Source organism: Medicago sativa, chromosome 6, assembly GCF_051527215.1.
Source record: "Medicago sativa cultivar Bolivia chromosome 6, Bolivia_mono, whole genome shotgun sequence".
Lineage (NCBI taxonomy): Eukaryota > Viridiplantae > Streptophyta > Magnoliopsida > Fabales > Fabaceae > Medicago > Medicago sativa.
The window spans coordinates 70,279,158-70,304,231 of NC_140754.1; the positions used below are offsets into that span (position 1 = coordinate 70,279,158).

At 34.3% G+C, this 25,074-nt stretch overlaps 1 protein-coding gene and 1 pseudogene across 2 annotated transcripts; one reads left to right on the plus strand and one right to left on the minus strand.

Annotated features, from left to right (window-relative positions):
* Window positions 1–11,720: 11,720 nt before the first annotated feature.
* LOC146916571 (transcription factor bHLH118-like) lies at window positions 11,721–15,310 on the plus strand. The gene is made up of 3 exons (XM_085718608.1): window positions 11,721–12,080; window positions 12,854–13,183; window positions 15,003–15,310. Exons 1-3 carry the CDS (start codon window positions 11,751–11,753, stop codon window positions 15,081–15,083), a joined length of 741 nt encoding a protein of 246 aa, XP_085574734.1. The 5' UTR covers window positions 11,721–11,750; the 3' UTR covers window positions 15,084–15,310.
* Window positions 15,311–21,206: 5,896 nt separating this feature from the next.
* Window positions 21,207–24,115, minus strand: LOC146916572 (receptor-like serine/threonine-protein kinase At2g45590 pseudogene; annotated as a pseudogene). Its single transcript, XR_015015137.1, has one exon. The product of XR_015015137.1 is annotated as a receptor-like serine/threonine-protein kinase At2g45590 pseudogene (transcript).
* Window positions 24,116–25,074: the final 959 nt, after the last annotated feature.

Consider the following 25,074-nt stretch of genomic DNA (forward strand, 5'->3'; position numbering starts at 1 on the left):
CCTAAGGTAATGAATAATTAGAAGCTACCAAACTTACATCACAAGGTACAAGAAGTGAAGAGTAAAACTTCTAGTACTAACCTGAAAGAACTCATAAAACAATGGGTACCTAAATCTGAAAATGTCAATACTGCAGATATGTCTAAGAGCAAAGGAAAAGCAAATATCATGGTACCTAGACAGCGGTTGCTCAAGGCATATGACAGGAGAGAAATCTATGTTCCTCACCCTAACAATGAAAGAAGGAGGAAGTGTGAAGTTTGGAGGCAACCAATATGGCAAGATCATTGGTACAGGAACTATTGGTAACTCCTCTATCTCAATTAATAATGTGTGGCTGGTAGATGGTTTTGAACATAACCTATTGAGTATCAGTCAGTTTTGTGATAATGGTTATGATGTGATGTTTGAAAAGACCATATGCATAGTAATCAACAAAGATAACAAGTTCATAGTATTCAAGGGAAAGAGGACGAAGAATGTCTATAAAATTAATTTCTTTGAACTGGTTGACCAGAAGGTAATTTGCCTTCTGTCAGTGAATGATAAGAAATGGATGTGGCATAGAAGGTTGGGACATGCTAACTGTAGATTAATCTCTATGCTTAGTAAGTTACAACTTGTCAAAGGCCTACCAGACATTGACTATCATTCAGATGCACTTTGTAGTGCATGCCAGAAGGGGAAGATGGTGAAATCATCTTTTAAAACAAAAGATATTGTCTCAACCTCCAGACCCTTAGAATTACTTCATATTGACTTATTTGGACCAGTTAGCAGTGCATCCTTATATGGAAGTAAATATGGATTAGTTATTGTTGATGATTACAGCAGATGGACTAGAACTCTACAACAAAATGGGGTTGTAGAGAGGAAGAATAGAACTTTACAAGAAATGGCTAGAACCATGATTTATGAAAACAATTTGGCTAAACATTTCTGGGCAGAAGTAGTGAATACAACATGTTATGTCCAAAATAGAATCTATATCAGACCTATCTTGGAGAAAACATCATATGAACTCTTTAAGGGAAGAAGACCCAATATCTCTTACTTTCATCAATTTGGATGTACTTGTTACATCCTAAATAACAAGCTCTACCTAAAGAAATTTGATGCCAAGGCCCAAAGAGGAATCTTTTTAGGTTACTCAGAAAGGTCAAAGGCATACAGAGTGTATAATTCAGAAACACTTTGTGTTGAAGAATCAATGCACGTTAAATTTGATGACAAAGAGCCTGGAAATAAAACTCCAGAGCAAGATGAAAGTGTTGCAGAGATAACGGTTCCTAAAGATACTCCAGAGCCTGATCAGATAGCTGAATCTGAAGACAGTCCAAAAGTTGAACCTAACTCAGAAGCACAAGATGAAGTTGCTTCTGATGAAGCTCAAGATGGCTCTCAGTAAGCTAATCAATCCAAGAACTCATTCAAGTACATGTCTTCACATCCTGAGGATCAAATCATTGGAAACAAATAGAGTTCTAGAAGAACAAGGTCATACTTCAGACAAGAAGAGTCAATGATAGGACTGTTATTAGTGATTGAACATGCTACAGTTGATGAAGCACTTTCAGACGATGGATGATACTAGCTATGTAGGAAGAGCTTAATCAGTTTCAAAGGAATGATGTGTGGGATCTGGTACCCAAACCTCAGCATAAGAACATTATTGGAACAAATTGGGTATTCAGAAACAAGTTGAATGAACAAGGTGAAGTAGTCAGAAACAAAGAAAGACTTGTTGCACAAGGTTACAGTCAACAAGAAGGCATTGATTATACTGAAACATTTGCTCCAGTTGCAAGATTGGAAGCAATCAGGTTACTTTTATCCTATGCAGTAAATCATGGCATAATATTATATCAAATGGATGTCAAGAGTGCATTTCTTAATGGAGTCAATGAAGAAGAAGTGTTTGTCAAGCAACCATCTGGTTTTGAGGATCTTAAGCATCCTAACCATGTTTACAAACTTAAGAAATCACTATATGGCTTGAAACAAGCTCCCAGAGCTTGGTATAATAGACTAAGTAATTTCTTGATCAAAAATGATTTTAAAAGAGGTCAATTGACACAACACTCTTCAGAAGGACTCTTGAGAAAGACATTCGTGTTGTGCAGATATATGTTGATCATATAATATTTGGTTCTACTAATGCATCTCTTTGCAAGGAATTTTCTAAGTTAATGCAGGATGAATTTGAAATGAGCATGATGGGAGAGCTAAAATTCGTCCTTGGAATTCAAATCAATCAAAGCAAAGATGGAGTATATGTTCACCAAACAAAATATACTAAGGAGCTTCTGAAGAAGTTCAAGCTGGAAGATTGTAAAGTGATGAACACTCCAATGCATCCAACCTGCACCTTAAGCAAAGAAGATACTGGAACAAAAGTAGACCAGAAGTTGTATAGAGGTATGATTGGTTCTTTGTTATACCTCACTTCATTTAGGCCAGATGTTTTATTCAGTGTATGCTTGTGTACAAGATTCCAATCAGATCCTAGAGAATCTCATTTAACTGTTGTTAAGAGAATCTTCAGATATTTCAAAGGAACAACTAATCTTGGACTCCTTTATAGGAAATCCTTAGATTATCAGTTGGTTGGATTTTGTGATGCTGATTATGCTGGTGATAGGATTGAAAGAAAGTCAACCAGTGGCAATTGTCAATTTCTAGGTGATAATATGATATCATGGGCTAGCAAAAGACAAGCAACTATTGATATGTCTACAACAGAAGCAGAATACATCTCAGCTGTACGTTGTTGTACACAACTACTTTGGATGAAACATCACTTGGAAGATTATCAGATTAATGCTAACAGTATTCCCATTTATTGTGATAATACTGCTGCTATATGTTTGTCAAAGAATCCAATTCTACATTCAAGAGCCAAGCATATTGAAATCAAAAACCACTTTATTAGAGACTATGTTCAAAAAGGAATTTTAGATATACAATTCATTGATACTGAGCATCAATGGGCTGATATATTTACTAAGCCTTTAACTATGGAAAGATTTGATTTTATAAAAAAAAAATTTGAACACGCACTTTGTGTCTAAATAAAATTTGCTTGCTCCTGAATAGGAATTTAGGTCCTGAAGTCTGTCCAGAAGCTATGGTCCATCAGAAGCTCCTTATTGAGGTTCTGAGGAAAATGTGCTTTTGAAGAAGACATCAGCATCTGAACTCCAGAAACTGGACTTTGTGCTTCTGAATAGCAGAGTTAGTGGAAACGCTGGAAGTTACTTTTTAGTGACACCTGGCCCACTAAATTGGCAGTTACTCTGAGAACCTCTGACGTGGCTTATGTGTACGGTTGTATAACGTAAGAGGGTAATGATGATTTTAGCTTTGAATATACTATCACGCGCCTCCTATGTCATTAATGATGTGTTTGTTTGTCCCCTTTTCTGAATTGCAATCGTTTTTACTCAAAACACTTAGACAGAAACACACACTACTCACTTCACTACCTACACTTTATTCTTTCAACCGTTCTTTGCGAAGTAAGCGCATTCTCTGCAACTCAAAAATCTAGAACCCTAAAAAGCTTTCTTCATCATTAATGGCATCATCAAGTTCCATTCCAGAATCATCATCAAGCATGCAAGAAGAAGTTCTAGGATCAACTACATAAGATGCTCCTGCATATGAGATTAAAGGAAGGATGATGTCCTTAGAAGAATGGGAATTGAGGATTCAAACAGAGAATTCAGCGGATTTTGATTCTCTAGCATATCATGGGTGCGATGTCAGAAGCTACTATGAAAAGCAAGAGCTGATGAAGTATTTCAATATGTTGAATGGACCAACATATAAGACCTTGATAAGGCACTTCTGGGTGAGAGCCTCTGTGTACGACAAAGATGCTTCTAAGATTGAAGAAACATAGAAGATTCTGCTTGACCCTACTTTGGAAGGGAAGATAAGAGAGAAAATGGGTTTGCAACCATTCAGATGCACAAAGATAAGATCCAACATCGTAGGCATCCCTGTATTCATCTCTGAAGAGGCCATTGCCTTTGTACTCAGAAGAGATGCCTCTGGAAAATATGCAGGGGAGATATCTAATCCCAAGTCCAGTCCATGGAATGAGATTGTAAATCAATCCATATTCAATTCCAAGAAGAAAGGAACTTATTCTGATTTGAGCATGGAGAAGAAGATGCTCCTGAAAATCCAAAATGAAAACCTGCTACCAAAAGGTGGTGGCAATGATCAACCATCTTTAGGGCACAAGGTGTTCCTTCACTACTTCATCAAGAAGGACAAAGTCAATGTGCCCAAGTACATCTTCAAGCACATGATAAAGGAGCTCAGGGAAAGTCAGCAGAGCAAGAGGTGTTGGGTTCCCTACGGAAGGCTGATATCAGAAATCCTTTATCAGGGAGGGATTCTGAGGCTTCTCAGCAGTGTCAACATCTTCACAGATGAGCAGCTTGGCACTGAAACTGGAAAGGCTATTAATGCAAAGACACTTAAGCATATGAAGCTGATTGAGAAAGTCACAAAGCTGAATACTGACTTGAGTGAATCAAATGCTCAGTCAAACTTGATGGAAGACTTTACTCTCATCTACAAGAAGGACCTTCTTGAAGTCCAGATGAACTTTATCAAAGACCACTTTGCAACATCTAGTAAAGTCATCAGACTTGAAGATGTTCTTGAGGAAATGTATGGTGGTGTTTTGGCTGTGGCCAGAAGCAGAAAGTCCAAGAGGAAAGAAACCTCCAAAGAAGAGTACTTGGAAGTTGAGCAACCTTCCAAGAAGGCAAAGAAAGAAAAAGCATCTGATAAGCTGAAGATTGGTGGTTCTGGCTTACCAACAATTCAAGAGGATGTTCAGGACTTGAATACTGATGTGGTTTTGAACAAGAGAACCAGGAGTGGGAAAGCTGATGCTTCTTCTTAAACTGCTCCGAAACAGCCTCCAGTCCCAAAGAAGAAGAGGAATGCTGCTATCAGGAAGTTGAAGGAGTCAGCCTATTTTGAAGAGGAAGATATTGTGGCCACTACTGAGCTGGTCACAAGGGAAGTTAAGAAGAAGAAGGCTGAAGATGCTACAACATTAGCCAAGATCAGGGAACTTGCTAAGGGTATAGAAGTTCCTGCTTCAAGCATAGCAAAGGAAGATGCTGGTGTTGTGGCTCAGCAATTGGTTGAAGCTACTGAAGATTTGCAAGAGTTAGCAACTTCAGAAGTTGGGAACATGCTGATGGTTGTGAATGCTGGTGGAAATGTTCAGGAGGATAAAGCTGCTGGTTCAGAAGCTGCTGCACCAGAAGCTGTTACAAGTAATCCTGATTCTCCACACTCTGAAGATGTAATAGTAGTAGAATCAGATTCCACCCAATCCACATCCTCCCAATCCACCTCCTCATCATCATCTTCAGATGATGATGATATACTCATAGGTCTAGTTTACCCAACCACTAAAAAGAGCCTCTCGTCATCAACCAAACTCCATAAAAAGCCCTCTCAGAACATTCCATTTGAGCCAATGATTCCTAGTGTCAATGAAAGGATAGGCAATATGTCTGAGATGAGAAACAAAGTCTGTGAAAGACTACCTTTTAACCACCCTCTTCAGCCACCAATGATTCAACCACTCAATATGGTTCCTGCTGAGGTGAATGTATCTCAACCACCCTCAACCAACCAAAACCAAGAAACATCAGTTCTAGACAACTTGGTCAGTTACTACTCTGGTGAACTTCCAAGTGTTGAGCCAAACTCACAAAAAGCCTCTGAAGTAGTTTCTATGGAAGTTACTTTAGAAAGCCCCCAACACCAAGCACCTAACCTACATATGCCATCATCAACCAGCTCTCAACATGCTTCTACACCTAAACATATTGTTCCTGAACTTGCTATTCCTGAACAATTTGTTCATGATCAAACTCTAACACCTGCCATACCTGAAACTGTCAGTGAATCTGACTTCATGATCACATCAGATGCTCCTGATGTTTAGATTGATCAATCATCCTCAACTGTGATTGAAAATTCTATTCCTAATCAACCCTCAACCAGCACTCAAACTCAAGCATCCACAAACCCAATCATCATCATCCTTATATATCCAACTTGCTACTCCTGCCAAACCAAAAGTACCCTGACCACCAACCATCTTTCTAGACTCTACTTTATTACAAGATGTGTGTGAGAATATATCTCAGGAGCTGATCAAGCTGATCCAAGGAAGGAATAATCATACTCACAAGGAAAGCTATGAGAAGCAGTGGAGAAGATTGAAGGAAATAGTTGACTTTGTCTTATCTGAGCTCCAGAGAACATGTTTGGATGAACAAGACTCAGCTCATCAAAAGTTTCAAGACTGGCTGAAAGGAGTAGATAATAACTTGCAAGAAGTTAAGATTCTCAGAACCTGGGTGCAGAATCCTCCAAGCATAAAAGGAAGAGAGGTTACTGACTTCATTCCTTCTGGTGTGCATCCTAGAGACTTGGATTTAAGTTTCTTAAGTAAGATCAACTTCAAATCAGCATCTGGTAGCCTGGATTTATTGCAAAGGAATGCTAACTTGGAATCTGAGAATAGGAAGCTGAAGAAAGAGCTAATGGAACAAAAGTTACTCCTATTGGAGTACAAGTCATGTACTGAAGCTAAGCTAGAAGAAGCTAGAGCAAGAGAAGAGAACTTGATCAAAAGCAATGAGGAATTCAAGAATGATATGAAGCTACAACAAGTAGCTATGCAGAAGCAACAAGAAGAGACTAACAAGTTGATCAAACAAATGATGGATATGCTCAACAAACAAGCCAACCTTTAGTTGCACACAATCTTTGCTTGTTTAATTCATATCTTAAGTTATTTTTTGGTTTAGTATCTTCTGATATTTTGTGCTTCTGGCTTCAAACTTTTGATTCTGATCATATTCTACTTCTGAACTAGTTTTGCGCTACTGATTAATGTTCTGCTTCTGACCTCATTTGTCTTTGCTTTGATATTACTTTTATATCTTTGCTCTGATATATATATATATATATATATATATATATATATATATATATATATATATATATATATGTTTCATGCTCTGATTATAGATTATTTTTCTCACTATCTTTTTCTTATTCCTTTCTTTTTGTCTTTAGTTTTTAAACTTTTTGTTGATGACAAAAGTGGGAGTAGTATGTATAGTATTTATAGGCTCTGAGCCCCATTAATTAAAAATTTAAATTTAAATTAATAGGACTCTCTCCTTATCTCTTAGTCTATTAATGTGAGAATATTCTGAGTGTTATTGCGCTTTTAATGATAAATTTAATTAACATGGATAGAACTCAGGGGGAGCTTACAAAACTCACCTTAAAGTACTATTAGACTCAGGGGGAGCTTGCAAACATCAAACCCTTATAGTCAACTTGTTAATTAGATTAACAACAATTGCACATTTTAAATACTATTATTTGTTATCATCAAAAAGGGGGAGATTGTTGGAACAAAATGTGTTTAACAATGAACCTTTGAGAGTTTTGATGACAACAAGGTATTAAAAATTGTCAATTGGATAAGCTAATATTTGATCAAGTGTACAGGACTATAAACAAAATTTGACATCTTAAATAGGTTCTGCATGAACAAAAGAGAGTTAAGGAATCAACAAAAAGGAAGCTTAAAGCGTCTGAAGAGAAGTGCTCCTGAAGTCAAAGTGCTCATGAAGTGATGACGTCAGGAGATGCAAGACTTAAAGCTTCAAGGGATGTTCAATGGATTTAAACTCGTCTAAGCATTGCAGAAGACTGGAAATGTAAAGCAACGGTCATTTTGAAAGGATTTGAAGACATTGGATGCTTTATCTTCAAAGAGCGTTGACAAAGTACAATTGTACGAAGTGTATAACCACTACCTCCACTACTCTGTTTTTTGTCTCTGCTACAAGACAAGAAAAACAGCTCTGCCTGCAACGATGTTCCTTCATAATGGGAATGGATTTGAAATTGATCCTTCATAGGACAACAACCGTATCAGGCAAAAGATTATTGGTGATTTATCAAAGCTTCAAACGACTCTTTTTGACGTGCTGGCAATTTCACAACGTCTCTTTCACACCTCTATATAAAGGATTGAAGACTTAGAGATTGGTAGAGAGACTCAACAACAATTTACAAAGTGCTAAGACTCTGCTGAAATTGTTCTGTATTCAAAAGTTCACTTAGAATTTCTTAGCAACTTTCATATCTTAGAAATTCTAGAGTCTTAAGAGTCTGTATCTGATTTGTATTGTGAACACCACTGATTGTATATCAAGTGTTCAACCTCAAACATTTTTCTTTGTAATTCTGTTTGATTAGAAGTCTCTTGTAGTTGTGCTTGAGCAATAGAAGTCTCTTGATTGTGTTCAGGAGCATAGGAAGTCTCTTGCAGTTGTGCTTGAGCAGTTTGAAGTCTCTTGCTAGTTGTAGCAGTGAGCAGTTTTAATCAGATATTACATTATAGTGAACTCTCATTGGAAGTGCAAAGGGAACATGACTACTTCTGGTTTGTGGAAGGAACCTGTATAATTGTTTTGTGTCTTTCTTCTTTCTCTCTCCCTGTTTTTATCCGTTGCAAGTTAGTCCTGAACGTCACTTCAGAAGCAGAACTCTATTTGCTTCTGGTTAGTGTTTTCAGCTTAGGAGAAAACGAAGAAAAAACTAACACAATTCAACCCCCGCCCCCCCTGTTTTTCTGACTTTCAAGTTGAATAGATGAATTTGCGTCGGCTTTTATATGACGCAAAAGTAAAATTTGTATTTTTTTTCTTGCCTTACATTTGCGACGATTTTTATCTGCCGCAAAATTTAAATATGTTTTTTGACTTTACATTGTGGCGGATTTTTTGGCCGCAAATATCAATTTTTTTGGAGGGTCGTGCCTTTGTGTGGGCTTTGGATCTTCCGTAAATGTTTGCGTAGGAAAAGATCTATTGCAAATATACAGAGTTCTGCCACAAATACCTTTTTGATAAAATGTTCAACCTTATCATTTGCGTGAGACCTTGGCCGCTGGAAATGCTATATTCCTGCCTCTAAAATGCGTTGGAATTATGTACGCCGCACATTTTAGCCATAAAATCGTGTAATTCTTGTAGTGAAATGATCCATTAAAAGAATATGTGAACAATTTAAATCAAAATTTTCATGCAAGCAAGTTAGGAATCATAGCTTTCTAACTATTCTTGTCGATGGAGAGCCTTGTTCAAGTACTCAGCTTAAACACATCAAATTGTACAAACACATAAGAATTGGTAAATAAGCCTCAAGTTTTTCCCATTGGATATTGGCAGAGATTTATGTTTTAGTTTATGGTTTTGAATTTTTTTTTTTTGTTTTTGAAGTATATGGATTTGAAATTTCAATTCACAATTTCAAATGAACTCACCATGAAAAAATTTGTTCGATTTATCAATCGAGTTTTCAAGAAACATAATACTTTTCAAAATGGATGGTTAAAGACAGTTAATAATACATGAATGCACAAACATATTACAATAATTCCAAGCTTTATAACTTGCATTAAAATCATAGGGAACCGTAATTAAACCATCTAGAATATTGAATTTGGTTTTCCCTGTAGATTCTCGATGCATGAATCGAGCTCAAGCATGATAATTAGAACGATTAAGTGGGGGATTAACTGCAACATAATAAAGACCATTAGAAGGATGCACATAATAAACAATGCCAAGAACTTAATAAAGACCATTAGTAGAGTTTAAGAGAATTCACATAGAGAAGTTATCCTGGTTTAACCAATATAGGCTAGTACAGTTCCCACAATTGTGTATTCTCTTAGCCTCATCAGGCTTACAACACTGATATTCAATAGCTTTAGCAAGCTTACACCATCACTCGAGTTTTGACAGGCTTGAGAATATACTCCCTCCCCATATTATAAGAAAGAAAAAAAAAATCACACTTATTAAGAAAACCAAAACATAGTACACCCTCCGGTCACTAATATAAGCAAAAAACTACATTTTAAATTCATTCATTTAATGATGCACATGGTCTTTATTATAGACCACATACATCATTAAATAGATGAACCTAAAATGTACTCCCTCCGTTTCAAAATACATGTCCAAGTCAACAACTTCACATATGTCAATGCACAATTTTGACCGTTAATATCTTTAATTATCTAAAGTAAAAAATTATAAAAATTTAATATTTTAAAAATATTTGTCGAGACAAATCAAACAACATCTTACATGCTAATATTTGTATTTATACATTAGTTAAAAAGTATGGTCAAAGTAAGTCAAGTGAATAGTGCACATTGCAAAAATTGGACATGTATTTTGAAACGGAGGAAGTAGTTTTTTGCTTATATTAGTGACCGGAGGGTGTAGTTTGCAACATAGTTTCTAGTGTTATCCTTGAAATAAGTTTTATAGGAAGATGTAAAAACAATTTTTGTTGGTTATTGGTTATTGAAAAAATGAAAGAGAGAACAAATTGAATGCACTTTGCATTTAATTTTCCTCTGGAAAAGATAATTTTTTGAAACAATATAATTAAATATGATAAAAGTTGGTCTTTTTTTGCTTATAATTTAAGACAAAGAAAATGAGTTTTTTTTGCTTATAATTTAGGACGGAGGAAGTACAATGAAAATATAGTTTAGTGTTTGTGGCTCAAATATACAATTTTAACACTACTTAGAGGATGAGGTTTTTTTTTTTTTTTTGGAATACACTCTTAGGATGTTCATCCTTGAATCTTAAGTGAGCTTTGTAAGAGCATTTGATATTGTAATAGATGCCGTAATTTTTCTTCTATGTTGGCTTGTGATTCTCTTCAAAATTCATACATTCAAATGTTGAGACAAAGCCAACCACAATGTCACAAGTGTAAAAAAACAAAAAAAAACCTTGTGAAAAAGAAAGAAGAAAGTCACTTATAACATTGTGGTTGATCAATGTCACCAATATCACTAATCACATTGTCTCCCAAATGCTAACCCATCTTCATCCTCCAATATCTTGTTACTTCAACACCTATCAAATCTCAACCCTGGAACATCATCGATATATCATACTTTCAATCCAAATTTTATCACATAAACCTCATAACCACCAAAAACAAAACTCCAAATAGTAGTTGACCTCAAAAAAAGATCAAATATGATACCATATTTAGTAAAATACTACATCTTCTTTTCTTTTTTATTTATTTTAATATCCACTTTTTTACTAAAAAAGATAGGAGTCTATCTTCAGACTTTTTTTGAGGTCCATATTAAAAAATTTATTAAATATAATTTGTAGTATAAATTTTAGAATATTTGCATGGCCAATATTATTTTTTATTTAGAATATTAATGACAAATTAATTTTTTTTTAACAAATACTTTTATTTATTTGATCTCAATCTACATTACTACTCACCTAATTACAATATAATATGATATAATTAGGTGTATGGGTAAAACTTTTATATGCTTATTGTATATGTCAATTAAATTATTAAATTATAATTTAAATAAGTTTTATTCAAGAGAAACTTTGGCGTGTAATTAACCTAGGCCCTAGCTTAAAATAGCTAATAGTTAACTACCCAAATGAAGAAGTATAGATCTTCATCTCTATATATATATATATATATATATATATATATATATATATATATATATATATATATATATATATATATATATATATATATATATATATATATATATATATATCTCCCAAAAACAAAAAATCAAAGAGAATTAGAGTGCACATATAATGGAGCATACCATGTTTCCTTTACACCAAGGCAGCAATGAACTAGTTATCCAGTTTTCTAATAGTCCCCACAAACACCAACACAAAATCTCCCATGATCTGATTCTTGATAATAATTATTCTTCTTTGCTTGTCAATGATTCTAATAAAATATTCAGTTTTAGTTGTCAGCCAAATAATGAACTACTTTATGAGGCTGCTAAGAATCATGATAATTCTAATGAACAAATGAGGAAAATGATTCATAGAGAGATTGAGAAGAAAAGGAGGCAAGAAATGGCAACCTATTATGCATCTCTCCGATCCTTGCTTCCTCTTGAGTTCATCAAGGTTAGAAATCTATATATGTTATTTTTTGTTCTTTATTGTTAGTATTTTCTTTTGAAATTAATTGGTACCTACTTCACTATATAGGATCCTAATCTCCTTATAAAAATTCCAATTAAAAGATGATAAATCAATACATATATATAAATAGGTATATTTTTTTATTAAAAAAATCCAGATGAGATATGTATGATTTGTTAAATCATATGATCTTTTATCTTTTAGATCTTCTCTCTAATATATTTTGTGGTTGAGTTGTGATAGTGTTGAAAATTTGCTATTTAGTTGCGTTGAATTTGAATATCTTTGTACTTCATTCTTCATATATACTATAATTTATTTGTAAAAAAAATATTTTTTTTTCAGTAAATATTTTTTTTTATCAAAGCCAAATGAATAGAAAGCAACTCTAGAATTAAACTGTAAACTGATTAGTTTGCTATTTGTTTTTATCTCATTAGAGTTCATACGTTTTTATTTTTCCAATTTTAATTTTCTTTTTGCTTTTAAATTTTTTATTTTTTTTTATATCACTTATTTCATCCGGCTTTTTTTCACATATACAAATTTGGTTCAATCGGAAACTGTTACTTTTCCGGTTGATTTTATCCGATTAAACCAATTAACTGGTACGTTCGTTCGGTTTTTTATTTTTAGTTTATTTAAATTCGTCGGTTTCAATTGTGTTTTAACCGATTAATCCAAATAACGTTCATATTAACTAGTGTTTCTTTTGTCCAGATTTTTTTGAAATAATTTGCTTAAAATATTTACAGGGAAAGCGATCAATATCTGATCATACGAATGAGGCAGTGAATTACATAAAACACATGCAAAATAATATCAATAAACTTGGTGCCAAGAGAGATGAACTCAAAAAACTCGCCAATTCTAAGCTGGAAAATAATGAGAGCAACCATGCATCATGCAATTTAAATGTTCACCAGAATAATGGAATTTTGAGAATTGAATTTACAAGTGGCTTAAAAGAGGAAAGGCTCAAACTTTCAGAGTTACTAAAATTATTGGCTAAAGAGGGACTTGAAGTTGATAGTTGCGTTACAACAGAAATCAATGGTAGATTGCTCCAAAGTGTCATGTGTGAGGTATAACATTTTTTTTTCTCTTATAAACATTGTAGCAAAATTCATGGTTTTAAATTTGTGTTTACATTGTCAAAATCGGGATTTTGCTTTAAATCGAAAAGAGATATCAAAATTCAAAATCGTAAAATCGCAATCGAAATCAAGGATATAATTACTCAACTACTTTTGTATGATCGAACGAAATAAAATGGTTTGACGAAGATGTCGATGACATATGATGGTAACGAAATGGAAATGATTGAAATCGAGGTCAAAATTGACTTGTATCAAAAATTACCCGAAACCCTTCAAAATCGTGTAAAAACCTACGATTTTGCCGCGATCATACCATGATTTTGCATGTTTTTCGATTCTGCTATTGATTTAGATCAAAGAGGGTGAGTAAATCGATTTTGTGATTTTGATCTCGATTTTGACAACAATGGTGTCATGTGTGTTATATAGTACTTATATTATGTGATATAGGAAAACAAATGTAACTATAATTATTGTGGTGATGACACTACATATACCTTTGTGACTTGAGTAATGTTAGTAACACTATCTTTTGAACACCCTCTCTAATACTCATTCTCTTATTGGTTTAAATCATTGTTGGTCTACACTTTGAAAATTGAACATACACAAAGTGGTGGGACATACATTGATTTCATCCAATAAATGAGTGAGTACTAAAGAGAGTATTGAAAAGTGAATGTTGCTAGCATTCCTCGACTTGACTTTATGTACTTCTTTCATAAGGTAAAAGTTTTTTTGTTACAAAGAAAAATGTTTTTTAAAGGAGAGTTAAGGTTACTCCAACATATATTACATCAATGATAGACATTGATTTGCAAAGATCCCAAAAGGTTAGGAATCTAATCTCAATCTCAACTATAAAGCCCAAATTTCATTCGTCCCTCCTGATCGAATTCGGATTGTACGTAGTCAACAACCCTACCAATGAATGCAATCAACTTATTAGGGGTCATTCAATTGAGATCAGATGATCAAGATTTTAACTAATGCAAATTTTGATTAATTTGCTTTTTTTTTTTTTTAGAATCTAAAACACTGATCTTGAAATCTAGATCCTTTGAGCTCAATCAAACGACGATCAATATATTGATCGCGTAAATGCGTGAGATTGATCACTACATGCAATTAGAATTCAGCTAATCTCGTGAGAGGCTCTTTTATTACCGTAAAACCTAACCTCCTGGGTGTTTTAATATTTTATTTTTTTGAATGTCTGAAGGGTATTTTTTATCATGTTATTGGTATGAAGTTTCCGCCACATTTTAGTAGTGACTAATCACCGTCAAACAACATGTTGGATATGTAAGGTGGGTTCTACCCATCCAACCATATTTTCTGGATAGGCAACATAGAGTATTTTAAATTTGAGCTGAAATTGCCCCTTTAAACCTAATTTTATTCTTTAACTTCCAAAATGATCAAGTAATTGCTATCCAAATTAAGGTGTCCGACTCCTATACATCCCTTCCTCTTAACCAAAATTTAGTAAGTTTACTTAAATAATATTATGAAATACAAAAAGGTCTATTAAATTCTTCTAAGGGTTCCTAATGTGTTGAGTCGCCCTCATTCCATAAACTCTGGTTATACATGCATATGCTTGATTTTACACATAGGAAAATGCATGTTTCTCTATCATTAAAGCACAAAACACATTACATTTCATGAGTCATGGATAATATTTTCCTATGATTTAACTCATCCCTTGAGACTTACAAGTCTTGTAATTGTGAATGTGTTAAGCAATCTAAAACCATGGATAAAATTTATTCTAATATATCTTTGTTTTCACCAAGCACAGGTGAACAATTCCAACATTGTAGATCAATTTGAGCTGAGAAAGAAAATTGTCATGTTAATTCCTACAATCACATGTGATTGACTTTGTGGATGGAGATGAGCTAATACAATATTCTTGCCAGTGACTTGTGACAGGAAATTGTTTACATGAGCTTGTTTGCAATTAAGTTTCACATTGTCAATCCCATCCCTGTCTTAGATTTATGTTATTCTGCTTATATGTGAAAGGTTGAAGAAAAATTGTGTAGATCAAAGTTTTAATTTCTTCTTTTGATAAGCAATGTTTACATGAGCTTTTCTTTTTCTTAACCCACTTGAGTTGTTCTAATGGTGCTGATTTGGGATCTTGGAGTATGCCCCTCCTCAAGATCTCATTTCGATTCTTCCCGATATTAATTTGGGTGAGGTAATTTACATTCTTAAAAACAAAAAGATATGTTAAAAAAAAATGATATGTTTTTGTTCTTCTTTGAAATTTTGAAAACAATTAAATTAATCTCTATTTAACTGCTATTGTATAGAGACACAAAAAATATGAATCCTATTTATTTATTTTCTCTAATTTTTATAATCAATGTAACTTTTTTCAAATATTAATTAGTATTTCTTTTCTTTTACAATCAATGATTACTTCTTAGAGTAAACAAAAATGGATTTATTTTATGCGTTTTCTTTTCAAAATGTACATATATGTATTATCAAATGTTTCATTCTCCAGAGGATTGGAGCTTATCAAGGGTGTCGACTTAGTCAGAATATCTAAGTTCTCCTTACTCGCTGCTAAAAAGCAAAAAGCTGAAAAATCCGTCACAAATGATTTATTATGGATTTTGCGACGCTCTCTTACTCCGCAATAATAATGGGCTTCGGAAATTATTAGCAAGGGATTTTCATTTCAGTCACAATTTGCGATGGTAAGCCATCCGTTGAAACCTACAAAAATCCGTCACTAAATATTGGCAAAATAATAAAAGTCAAAGGACAATTTCTGTCACCAATCAGTGACGGAATTAACAAATCTGTGACAAAAACATCCAATGAATAAAAACCTTCACTAATTCTGAGGGAATATTTCCATCGTTGATTTTATGGAAATTTATGAAGCATTGTTTTACATTCTGTCGCATATTTGCTGGAAATTTCACTTGCAACGAATTGGATTCCGTCGCTAATAGCATTTTTTTTCTTCTTTCAGCTAGATGAAATAAGGCGTAGAAAATTTGTAAATTCTTTCTCAAAATACATTTGAAATATTAAACAAGATGAATCACAAGTATCAAAAAACATTTTAGAACCCCCATCGAAAAAAAACATTTTGGAAAAGAAATCACATCCATATATAAACCAAACAATAACAAATTAAGCAAATTAAAACTAGCTTTTAAATAATAACTAAGTTATCATGACTTATTTGCAAGTGAAGAAACATAAACTTATTTTAATTAAGTAGCTCACTAGCTCTCAAAAGATATAAACTAATCCAACTTGAACCTCTCAAAAGATAGAAACTCTTCCAAATTGGACATAAATGTAAATGTTAGTTTGGGAGGGTGTGACTCTTCAATGACATTTGCGCTATTCGCATAATTTTTACCACTTTTGTATTATTGCGTTATTTTGCAATGGATTTTGATTTTACGTATTTCTAGTTAGAATTGATTTTGGAAATGGTTGAATGAATGAATGAATTGATTTTTTTATGATTGAATGAATAAATGTGATGAATGAATGTAGTGGTAGTCAGGGGCGGACCTGGACTCCCAATATTGGTGAGGCACAACTTTTTATCAAATAATTAAATACCGAGCATGGGTTAACTACCGTTTGCAACGAGCAGCAGATAACTTGCATCACAGTTATTAGAGTAAATTTTGGGTGTAAATGAGCAATTTTCAAAGTGAGAAGATTAATTTTCAATAACATGTGCAAATATGAGGCCCAAGCCCATAACAACAAACACATTTCTGCTTCTGCTTCTTTCTGCTTCTTTCTGCTTTCTTCAAACAGAGTGGCTGTGCTGCTTTCTGCTTCTTCTTCAACACATTTCTTCATCCTTTTCCTTTCTTACTTGAAGGTTCCATGGTTTCTGCAAGTGATTTCTTCTTCTTTTCCACTAGTACTTTGCTTGTGATTGAGGGATTTAGTTTCAGTTTATTGTTTCAATTCATTGTCTTCATATATTAAAAAAAAATTCAGCTTGGTTTGGTGTGGCAAGGTCCGCCCCTGGTGGTAGTGAGTGATTGAAAATGAAAAAAAAAAATGCAAGATTAGGTCCTTAAACTTGACATAATTGTTGTTCTGACTGCATACCTGAAACGAACAGCAGCGAACTGTCGTTTGAGGTAATGATGTAAATTTCGGGTGTGAATTAGCAATTCCTTAAGTGAGAAGAGCAAAATCCTACCAAAAAAACAAAAGTTGGGCTATGCAACATACAAAAAAAAAGGTGGGCCATGCAAGGCAAGTGTTGAAATAGAAAATTGCTTTTCTGACATAGAATACTTCCTCCAGAGGTAGTTAACTACCGCTGGCTCCTCCAGAGGTAGTTAACTACCTCTGGCTTTGCTGCTTTTTATTGTGATTTTACGCGTTTCGGTCGAAAAATCAAAATAAATCGAAACTTATTCAAAATTCTACGAAACTTTACAGGCGCCACTATAAAAATACATATAGATAATGTCCAAAGTTTCGTAAAATTCCGAATAAGTCTCGATTTTTTTTATTTTTTCGACCGAAACGCGCAAAATCGCAATTGAAAAAATAAAAAAAAAATCGACACTTATTCGGAATGTTACGAAACTTTGCATATCATCTCTATGTATTTTAATAGAGGTGTCTATAAAGTTTCGTAGCATTTCGACTAAGTCTCGATTTATTTTGATTTTTCGACCGAACCATGGAAAATCGCAATTTTTTTCAAGTGCGAGTCCGAAAAAGTGTCCTAGAGGTTGAACTTTTTCACGCTTTTTTGCACTCATATTTAGAACAAAAAAATAACGTCTCCCACAAAAAATTTGAATTTTTAGACAAGGGACGGATTAAATATGAATTTTTAACGCGCCTAAAATTTAAGACACGAAAACATCAAAACATCAACCTAAAAATTGAATTTTGAGCTGTTTTTTTGCAGACACCTCCATGAAAATACATATAGAGGATCTGAAAATTTTCTTAGTATTTCGAATAATCCTTAATTTATTTTGAATTTTTTTACTGAAACGCTTAAAGTTGCAATATTTTTCAACTGCGCGTCCGAAAAAGTTATATAGAGGTTGAATTTTTTCATTATTTTTTGTACACATATTAAGAACATAAAAAAAACATTTCCCACAAAAAATTAGAATTTTTCGACAACGGATGGATTAAATATTAATTTTTAATGCGCCAATAACTTAAGAAACCAAAACATCAAAACGTCTACCTAGAAATTGAATTTTGATCTGGTTTTTTGCAGACAGCTCTAAAAAAATATATATAGAGGGTCTGTAAAGTTTCGTGAAATTCTGAATAAGTTTCGATTTATTTTGATTTTTCGACCGAAACGCGTAAAATCACAATAAAAAGCAGTAAAGCCAGAGGTAGTTAACTACCTCTGGAGGAGCCAGCGGCAGTTAACTGCCGGCGCATATGCCAGAGGTAGTTAACTACCGCTGGGGGTAATTTGGTCATTTACTTGTGTCAATAGGAAGTATTCTATGTCAGAAAAGCAATTTTCGTTGAAATAAGGAAGGATTTTTATGCTAAATGATTTTTTTTTTGACAAATAGAATTAAATGATATTTAAAATAAGTCAACATAAATGTTAATACATAACAGTAGGAACAATTTTATTATTTTTCATAAAAAAATCAATTTGATTATATACTGTCAAAAAAAAATATTATTAACTTAAAAACAAAAAAATAAAAAAACAATATTATTAACTTATAATTAAAATTTTATGAGATTTGACACATAACCAATGATGATAAAATGTAACAAAAAACAAAATTAGAAAAAGTAACCAAAAAAAATTATAATGATGATAAAAAGTCAATACTCAACGGTTGGATCAACAATAATTAATGTGCAGTGAACATGAATAAAGGGTATATTAGTAACTTTGGGGTGTAACTTGGATTATTTGGGGTGTGGGTAGTATCTGTCTTATCATAATTTTGAAGTTATTAATAGTGTAACACTGTCTAATTACATCCATGGAATTTGACGTCTCTTCGATTCAAATACAGCTCAACAAGGCTAAAAAGACATGTATATTGCATGAATTGTTTAGTAGCAAATTCATTCAAAAATAGCCACTCCACCACTGTTAAAACTTGCAATATAGATGACGAAACATAACATATAAGATAAATTACACCATATGTCTTTTAAGTTATTTAAATGTAATAAATTGGTCTTGTAAGTTTTTTTTTCGTACCACTTAGATTTTAAGTTAATAATTATAACAAGTTGATTTTTAAGTTTTTTCCGTACTAAAATGTCTTTTCAAGAGACAAAAATAATTTTGTGGGTTGTCCCTAGCTATGAATATGGAGTTGGTACAGATTCATGCAAACAATTAAGTCTGGTGGTAAAACGCAATTACTTTAATAGATCCTTTTTTCAGGATCACAGCATCTCTGAGTTCAATGCAATGGCATAAAAAGTACTAATGAGTATACATGGCAAACATGTTTGAATTCGTTGTTAGTTTCGCAAGATTACATAAAGACCGTGATTTTATTAAACTCCGTATTATGTTATGATTTTCCCACAATCATGGTGTCACACCGTGCTCCAAAGTATGGATTTTTCCAAAATCATGGTGTTGCACCGTGATTCTGTTACACTCGCCATCAATCCAAACATGCACTAATTTTGTATGAAACCCAACTAGAATCAGTATGATAGTTATGGAGAAGTTATTTTGGACCCAACACATATCCAAGGCATACTTCATAAATGGGTTGTTAGAGGGTGACGTAATGAGGCGAGCCAAACACGTGAAGAAGCCCATTTCAGCAAAGCTAAAGCCAAAATGCCGAAGGAAGCACGGAGAAGAACGTTCCAGATTCACAACACTCGTGAAACCAGGGTTGTATCAGGAATATTTATGCAGAATTTGATAAATCCAATGGAGTGTTTAGCACTGACTCGAATAGTGCATTTTCAAATACAATTTCATTTGTATCAAAATATCACTTATATTTATAGTTTCCATTTGATGTGGTTTGTCAAAAATTAAAACAGATAAACAATATTACCACAACAGAAAATGGAAAAGGGAAGAGATAGTGTAGAACAACTCAAGTGATTAAAAGTACAAGTTTTGACCCAAAAACAATCAATAGGTGGAGTATTGAGAGTCAAGTTTAGGATACTAATGCTACACCTCTCAAAATTAAAATTCACAGTATGCTAAAATTCTGAAAATTTTCCATGACTAAAATTGGGAACACTTGCATATTTCTGATCTTATTAGCATAGTTCAACCAAATCAATCTGTCTAAATTGATCTTAATGTGTATACATGAATGCCATTAAATTGAGACATGCATGAAAGTCACACTACTGTCAAAGTTGTTGCTAAGGCCCCATCACAAGTTCAGCAGTGTGTTTCTCTCAAAAAAAGTTCAGCAGTGTGTTGCACAACTCTGCAACAATGCAAATATGACTACGATGACAAACATCGATATAACTATTAAATACATACTTGATTAGTATTCTATCCTTAAAATCTTTCTATTGCTAATAAGAAAATCGTTTTTCTTCTGCCATGTGTCAACACATTAGCACTCTTGAGATTTGTGCCTGCAATATGGATTATGGATCACTGCCACTAGTTTCATACAAAATTGGTGTTGGGAATGGGATAGCAGACCAGTTTCCCTAAAAAGGAACACAGTAGTAACTAAAGTTGGTGTATTTTCACTAAAACAACAGGAAGATTCTATTATTAAAGTGGCGCTAATTTTCATTTTACAACCGTCTTAAAATGAAAATTGAACTCCATCCTTTGAGGTCGCACGATCAAACTTTTACCATTGAGTTGCACCATATAAACATAAAGTATATTCTTCTTATGTGTAAATCAGTAATTTTAAAATTTCAACATGTGTGAATAACAGGGCAGAAAAATAATCAATGTAAAATGTAAAGCTTTGACAAAGTTTACAAAAGCTGTAAAGAGTAATAGTGCATAACAAAGGAGTAAATTCCTGAGTAAATAAAAAGTATGCTGATATATTATTCATTTCTAAACGATAGTGTGAACTACAATAATGGCTTCAGTCCTTGCCATAATTTATAATTTATAAACATAAAATCAATCAAGGCATGTCTATATTACAAGTCAATATGAAAAAATATATATGAAGTAAGTTAATGTACACTAATCAAACTCCAAACCGTATGCTGTAATGGTATCAACACGAGGAAAAGTGACCTATCTTTGAAATTCCTAGTATACATTAATCTGTCATTTGAAAACTATCACTGCGAGTATTCATGTAATTACCGACGAAAATGGGTTATGTGATAGTAACTATTTAACCAACTTACCGGACTTGACCTTTCTTCCTAGATTTGAAAGGGAAGCGCGAAGGTGTTGAAGGCGAGTACTCAATAGGCAACTGAGGTGGTTCCAGCTCGCCACTGAGCATCCCGACAACCTCCTTCATTGAAGGACGCCGAGTAGGTGATTTCAGCAAGCAATGTAAAGCTACCTTAATACAGATCAGAGCTTGGTCCTTATTCAATGAGTGAATAGACTCATCAACCAGCTCAATGAGCTTCCCGTTTCTGGCACAATGGCGTGCCCATGACAGAAGATTAGCTCTTTGATACTCCGTCATCGGTGAACCGGTTACTTGAAGTGGGCGTCTCCCAGAAATGATAACAAGCAACAAGATCCCAAAGCTGTAAACGTCACACTTTTCGGTGACATCTTCGCCATAGCCATACTCGGGAGCAACATAACAAACGGTCCCTCTCATACTTGGAGTACTACTCACACCACCACTCTTTGGAATATCTCCACTAGCTGAATCAAAGCTATTCCTACGTGCTCTCCATAGGTCACCACTGAATCCATCTAACCACCAATCGATATTACCACTGCGATTATTCCCACTTCTTCTCTTTCCCTTCTTTCTGTCACCGTATAATGCATCATCACTCATCCACCAATTATCACCATTGCTAATACCATCATCACCATTTTCTACACCCTTTTTCTTCTTCTTACTCTTCTTCTTTTTCTCCTTTGCAATCTCTTCACAATGCTCCTCCTTCCACCATTCCCTCACCGACTTTCTCTTCTCTTTCCTCATCACCCCGCCAACATTATCCTCGTCCATTGATTCCCACCATTCCAATTTCTGCTTCCTCTTCTTATCCTTTTTCTTCTCCTTCCCAATTTTCCCACCCTCCAATTCACTCTTATCACTTTTCGCTTCCCTCCCAATCCAATCCATCACATAATCCTTCACCTTCTTACCTTCACCAACCGGCGTCAAACCCGCAACCTCATTATCCTGTTTCCACCACCAATCCCTAACCGAATTACTCGTTAACCCTTTCCCTTTCTCACTCTTCTCACTAACCTTATCAAACCCCGGTGACGCCGCCATAGCCATCGCCATATTCATTCTCATTTCAACACTTTCCGGCGAAGCCACCGGAGTTCCCAATTGACCACCCTCTTCAAAAAAACCGGTATGACCACTCTCGATCGACCCACAATCATCAACCACAACCTCCAATTCATCATTCCCATTCCCTTTCTTCATCTCATCATCACTCTCACCACCCAAAACCTCAATCTCAACCCTAACCAGCTCCGACTTCAACCTCGCCAATCCAAAATCACCAATCTTAGCATTAAAATCACAATCCAACAAAACATTACTAGGTTTCACATCACCATGTATAACAGGAGGATCAAAACAATGAAGATAACAAAGTCCCTTAGCAATATCCATCACAATTTCAAATCTCTTCTTCCAATTCAAAAGCTCAACACACTTTCGCTTCAAAAGCGCGTCTTGAAGATTACCGTTTTGCATCAAAGGATAAACAAGTAGAAAACGACGTCGTTTTGGGTCAGATGAAAACCCTAACGGTGGAATTGTGTAAAGAGAACGAAGCTTCGAAGCGAAGAAGAGCTCGTTGTGAAATTCACGTTCACCTTGGTGAAAAGAAGTGTCTATTAGTTTCTTTTTGTTTTTGTTTTTATAAAAACTCGGTATCCGACCCAAAGACCGATTAATCTGAGGACCAGTGTCAGTGTTGTCAGTGTCCATGAGTTTAACAGCTATGGGTATTGAAGAGAGCGTTCCGGAAAAGACGGTACCGAAGCCGCCGTGGCCGAGGGGAGTGGAGAAGGAGTTGGTGGCGCGGCGGAGATGGGAGTAGGTGAAACGGTGAGGTGGGTCGTCGGTGAAGGTGGGTGGGGTGGTGTGTTTTTTGCGGCGGCGGTGGAGGAAGGTGAAGAGGAGGAGGAGGGTGAGGAGGACGGTGGTTGCGGCGAGGAGAGGGATTAGGATGTGGTGGTGGTGACGGTGGTGGTGTGGTGGTTGTGAGGATGAAGTGGACGGTTGAGATTGAAAGAGTTTACGGTGAAGCATGGTTGAGAATGGAAATGAAATGAGAGAATATAAAAAGGTTTTGTTTTTGTTGAGTTTTGAGAGAAAGGGTTATGTTTGAGGAAATGGGTTTTGTGTTTGTGACTATGGTTATGGGGATTTTTCAATTGGGTATGCTCCTACTAGAAAGTGAGATTGGTCTTTCGGATTAAATTAGTCGATCTTTAAACTAGTTAGTTTGATGTGGTCGATCTTTAGATTAGTTAGTTGACGATGATCTGATCATTTAGATTAGTCGGTCTTTGAAAAAAAAGTTATGATAATTTTGAGTTTGAGAGATGGTATAATTTGTGGTAATGATTGTTGATTGATGAATTAGTTAGGTGATTGTGTTGTGATGTTTATGTTTTATGAGAGTTTTAGGAATTTGGAGAACTAGATGAGATGGGAGAGTGGAGAAAGGAAGAGAAGTGACAGTTGGGAGTTGAGGAATTTTTTATTTATTGGCTTTTATATATTTTCTTCTACTTGTTTATTCTCTTTCTCTGGTATAAAGTCAATAGTGTGTGTTACTTTACTTAAAATAAAATAAAAATTAGTGTGTTGTGTGTATGAAATTTGGGTAAACCGTATCTTAATGGACTTTTGTTGAGGTTGTTAGTTTGTTTGGATTGGTATGCCTGCCAGTGGTCAGGACAAGTGCTTTTGTTTAATGAGAAATGATATTTTGACAACCACTTTTTGACAACTTTTGGATAACTTTCTCTCTCATACTCACATGATGTTGTTATCCTCTCTCTTCATTTTTCTCTCTCCATTGTTTTTGGCCAATAAGAAGTGAGAAAAACAAGGTTGTCAACAAAGTTGTCATCAAATGGATGTCAAAATATCATTACTCTTGTTTAATTTATTGATTTATCGATGTATAATAATTTGAAGAGGGGCAAGTTAGTCAATAGCAATTAGCAAAGTTCATACCTAACAACACTTTGATGAAATATCAAGGAATACAGGTCTTGTTGAAATTAATCTATGCAGCTATACCCACGAAAAATACTAGATGAGTTCATTTTTGGATGAATATAACTCTTAACCCAAATAAAAATGTTGAAACTGTTAATCTAGATGTTGTAATTAGGGTTGAACTCTGACTCTTGCATTTATATGTATGAGTTTCTAACGTCTATTGTCATTTTATAAATCTAAAAAAGTTCATTTTTGAACGTTGATGGATTACTTTATTTTGTCTATAATATTTTAGGTATTATATTAATGTATCTTCGTAGTTTGTATGCTTTTATTTAAACAAGACAGACTAAGAATTTTTTTAGAAGTTTATTTTGCTAAACAGACGCAAATCTAGAACGTCGGTTTATGCAAAACTATGTACCAAACTTAAGTTTAAAATTTTTTAATAGATCAAACTTAAGTCTTGTAATGCCTAACTCAGCTTAGTTAATTTCCAACTCACTATCCAATCAATGGTGTGATTAATTAGTTAGATGG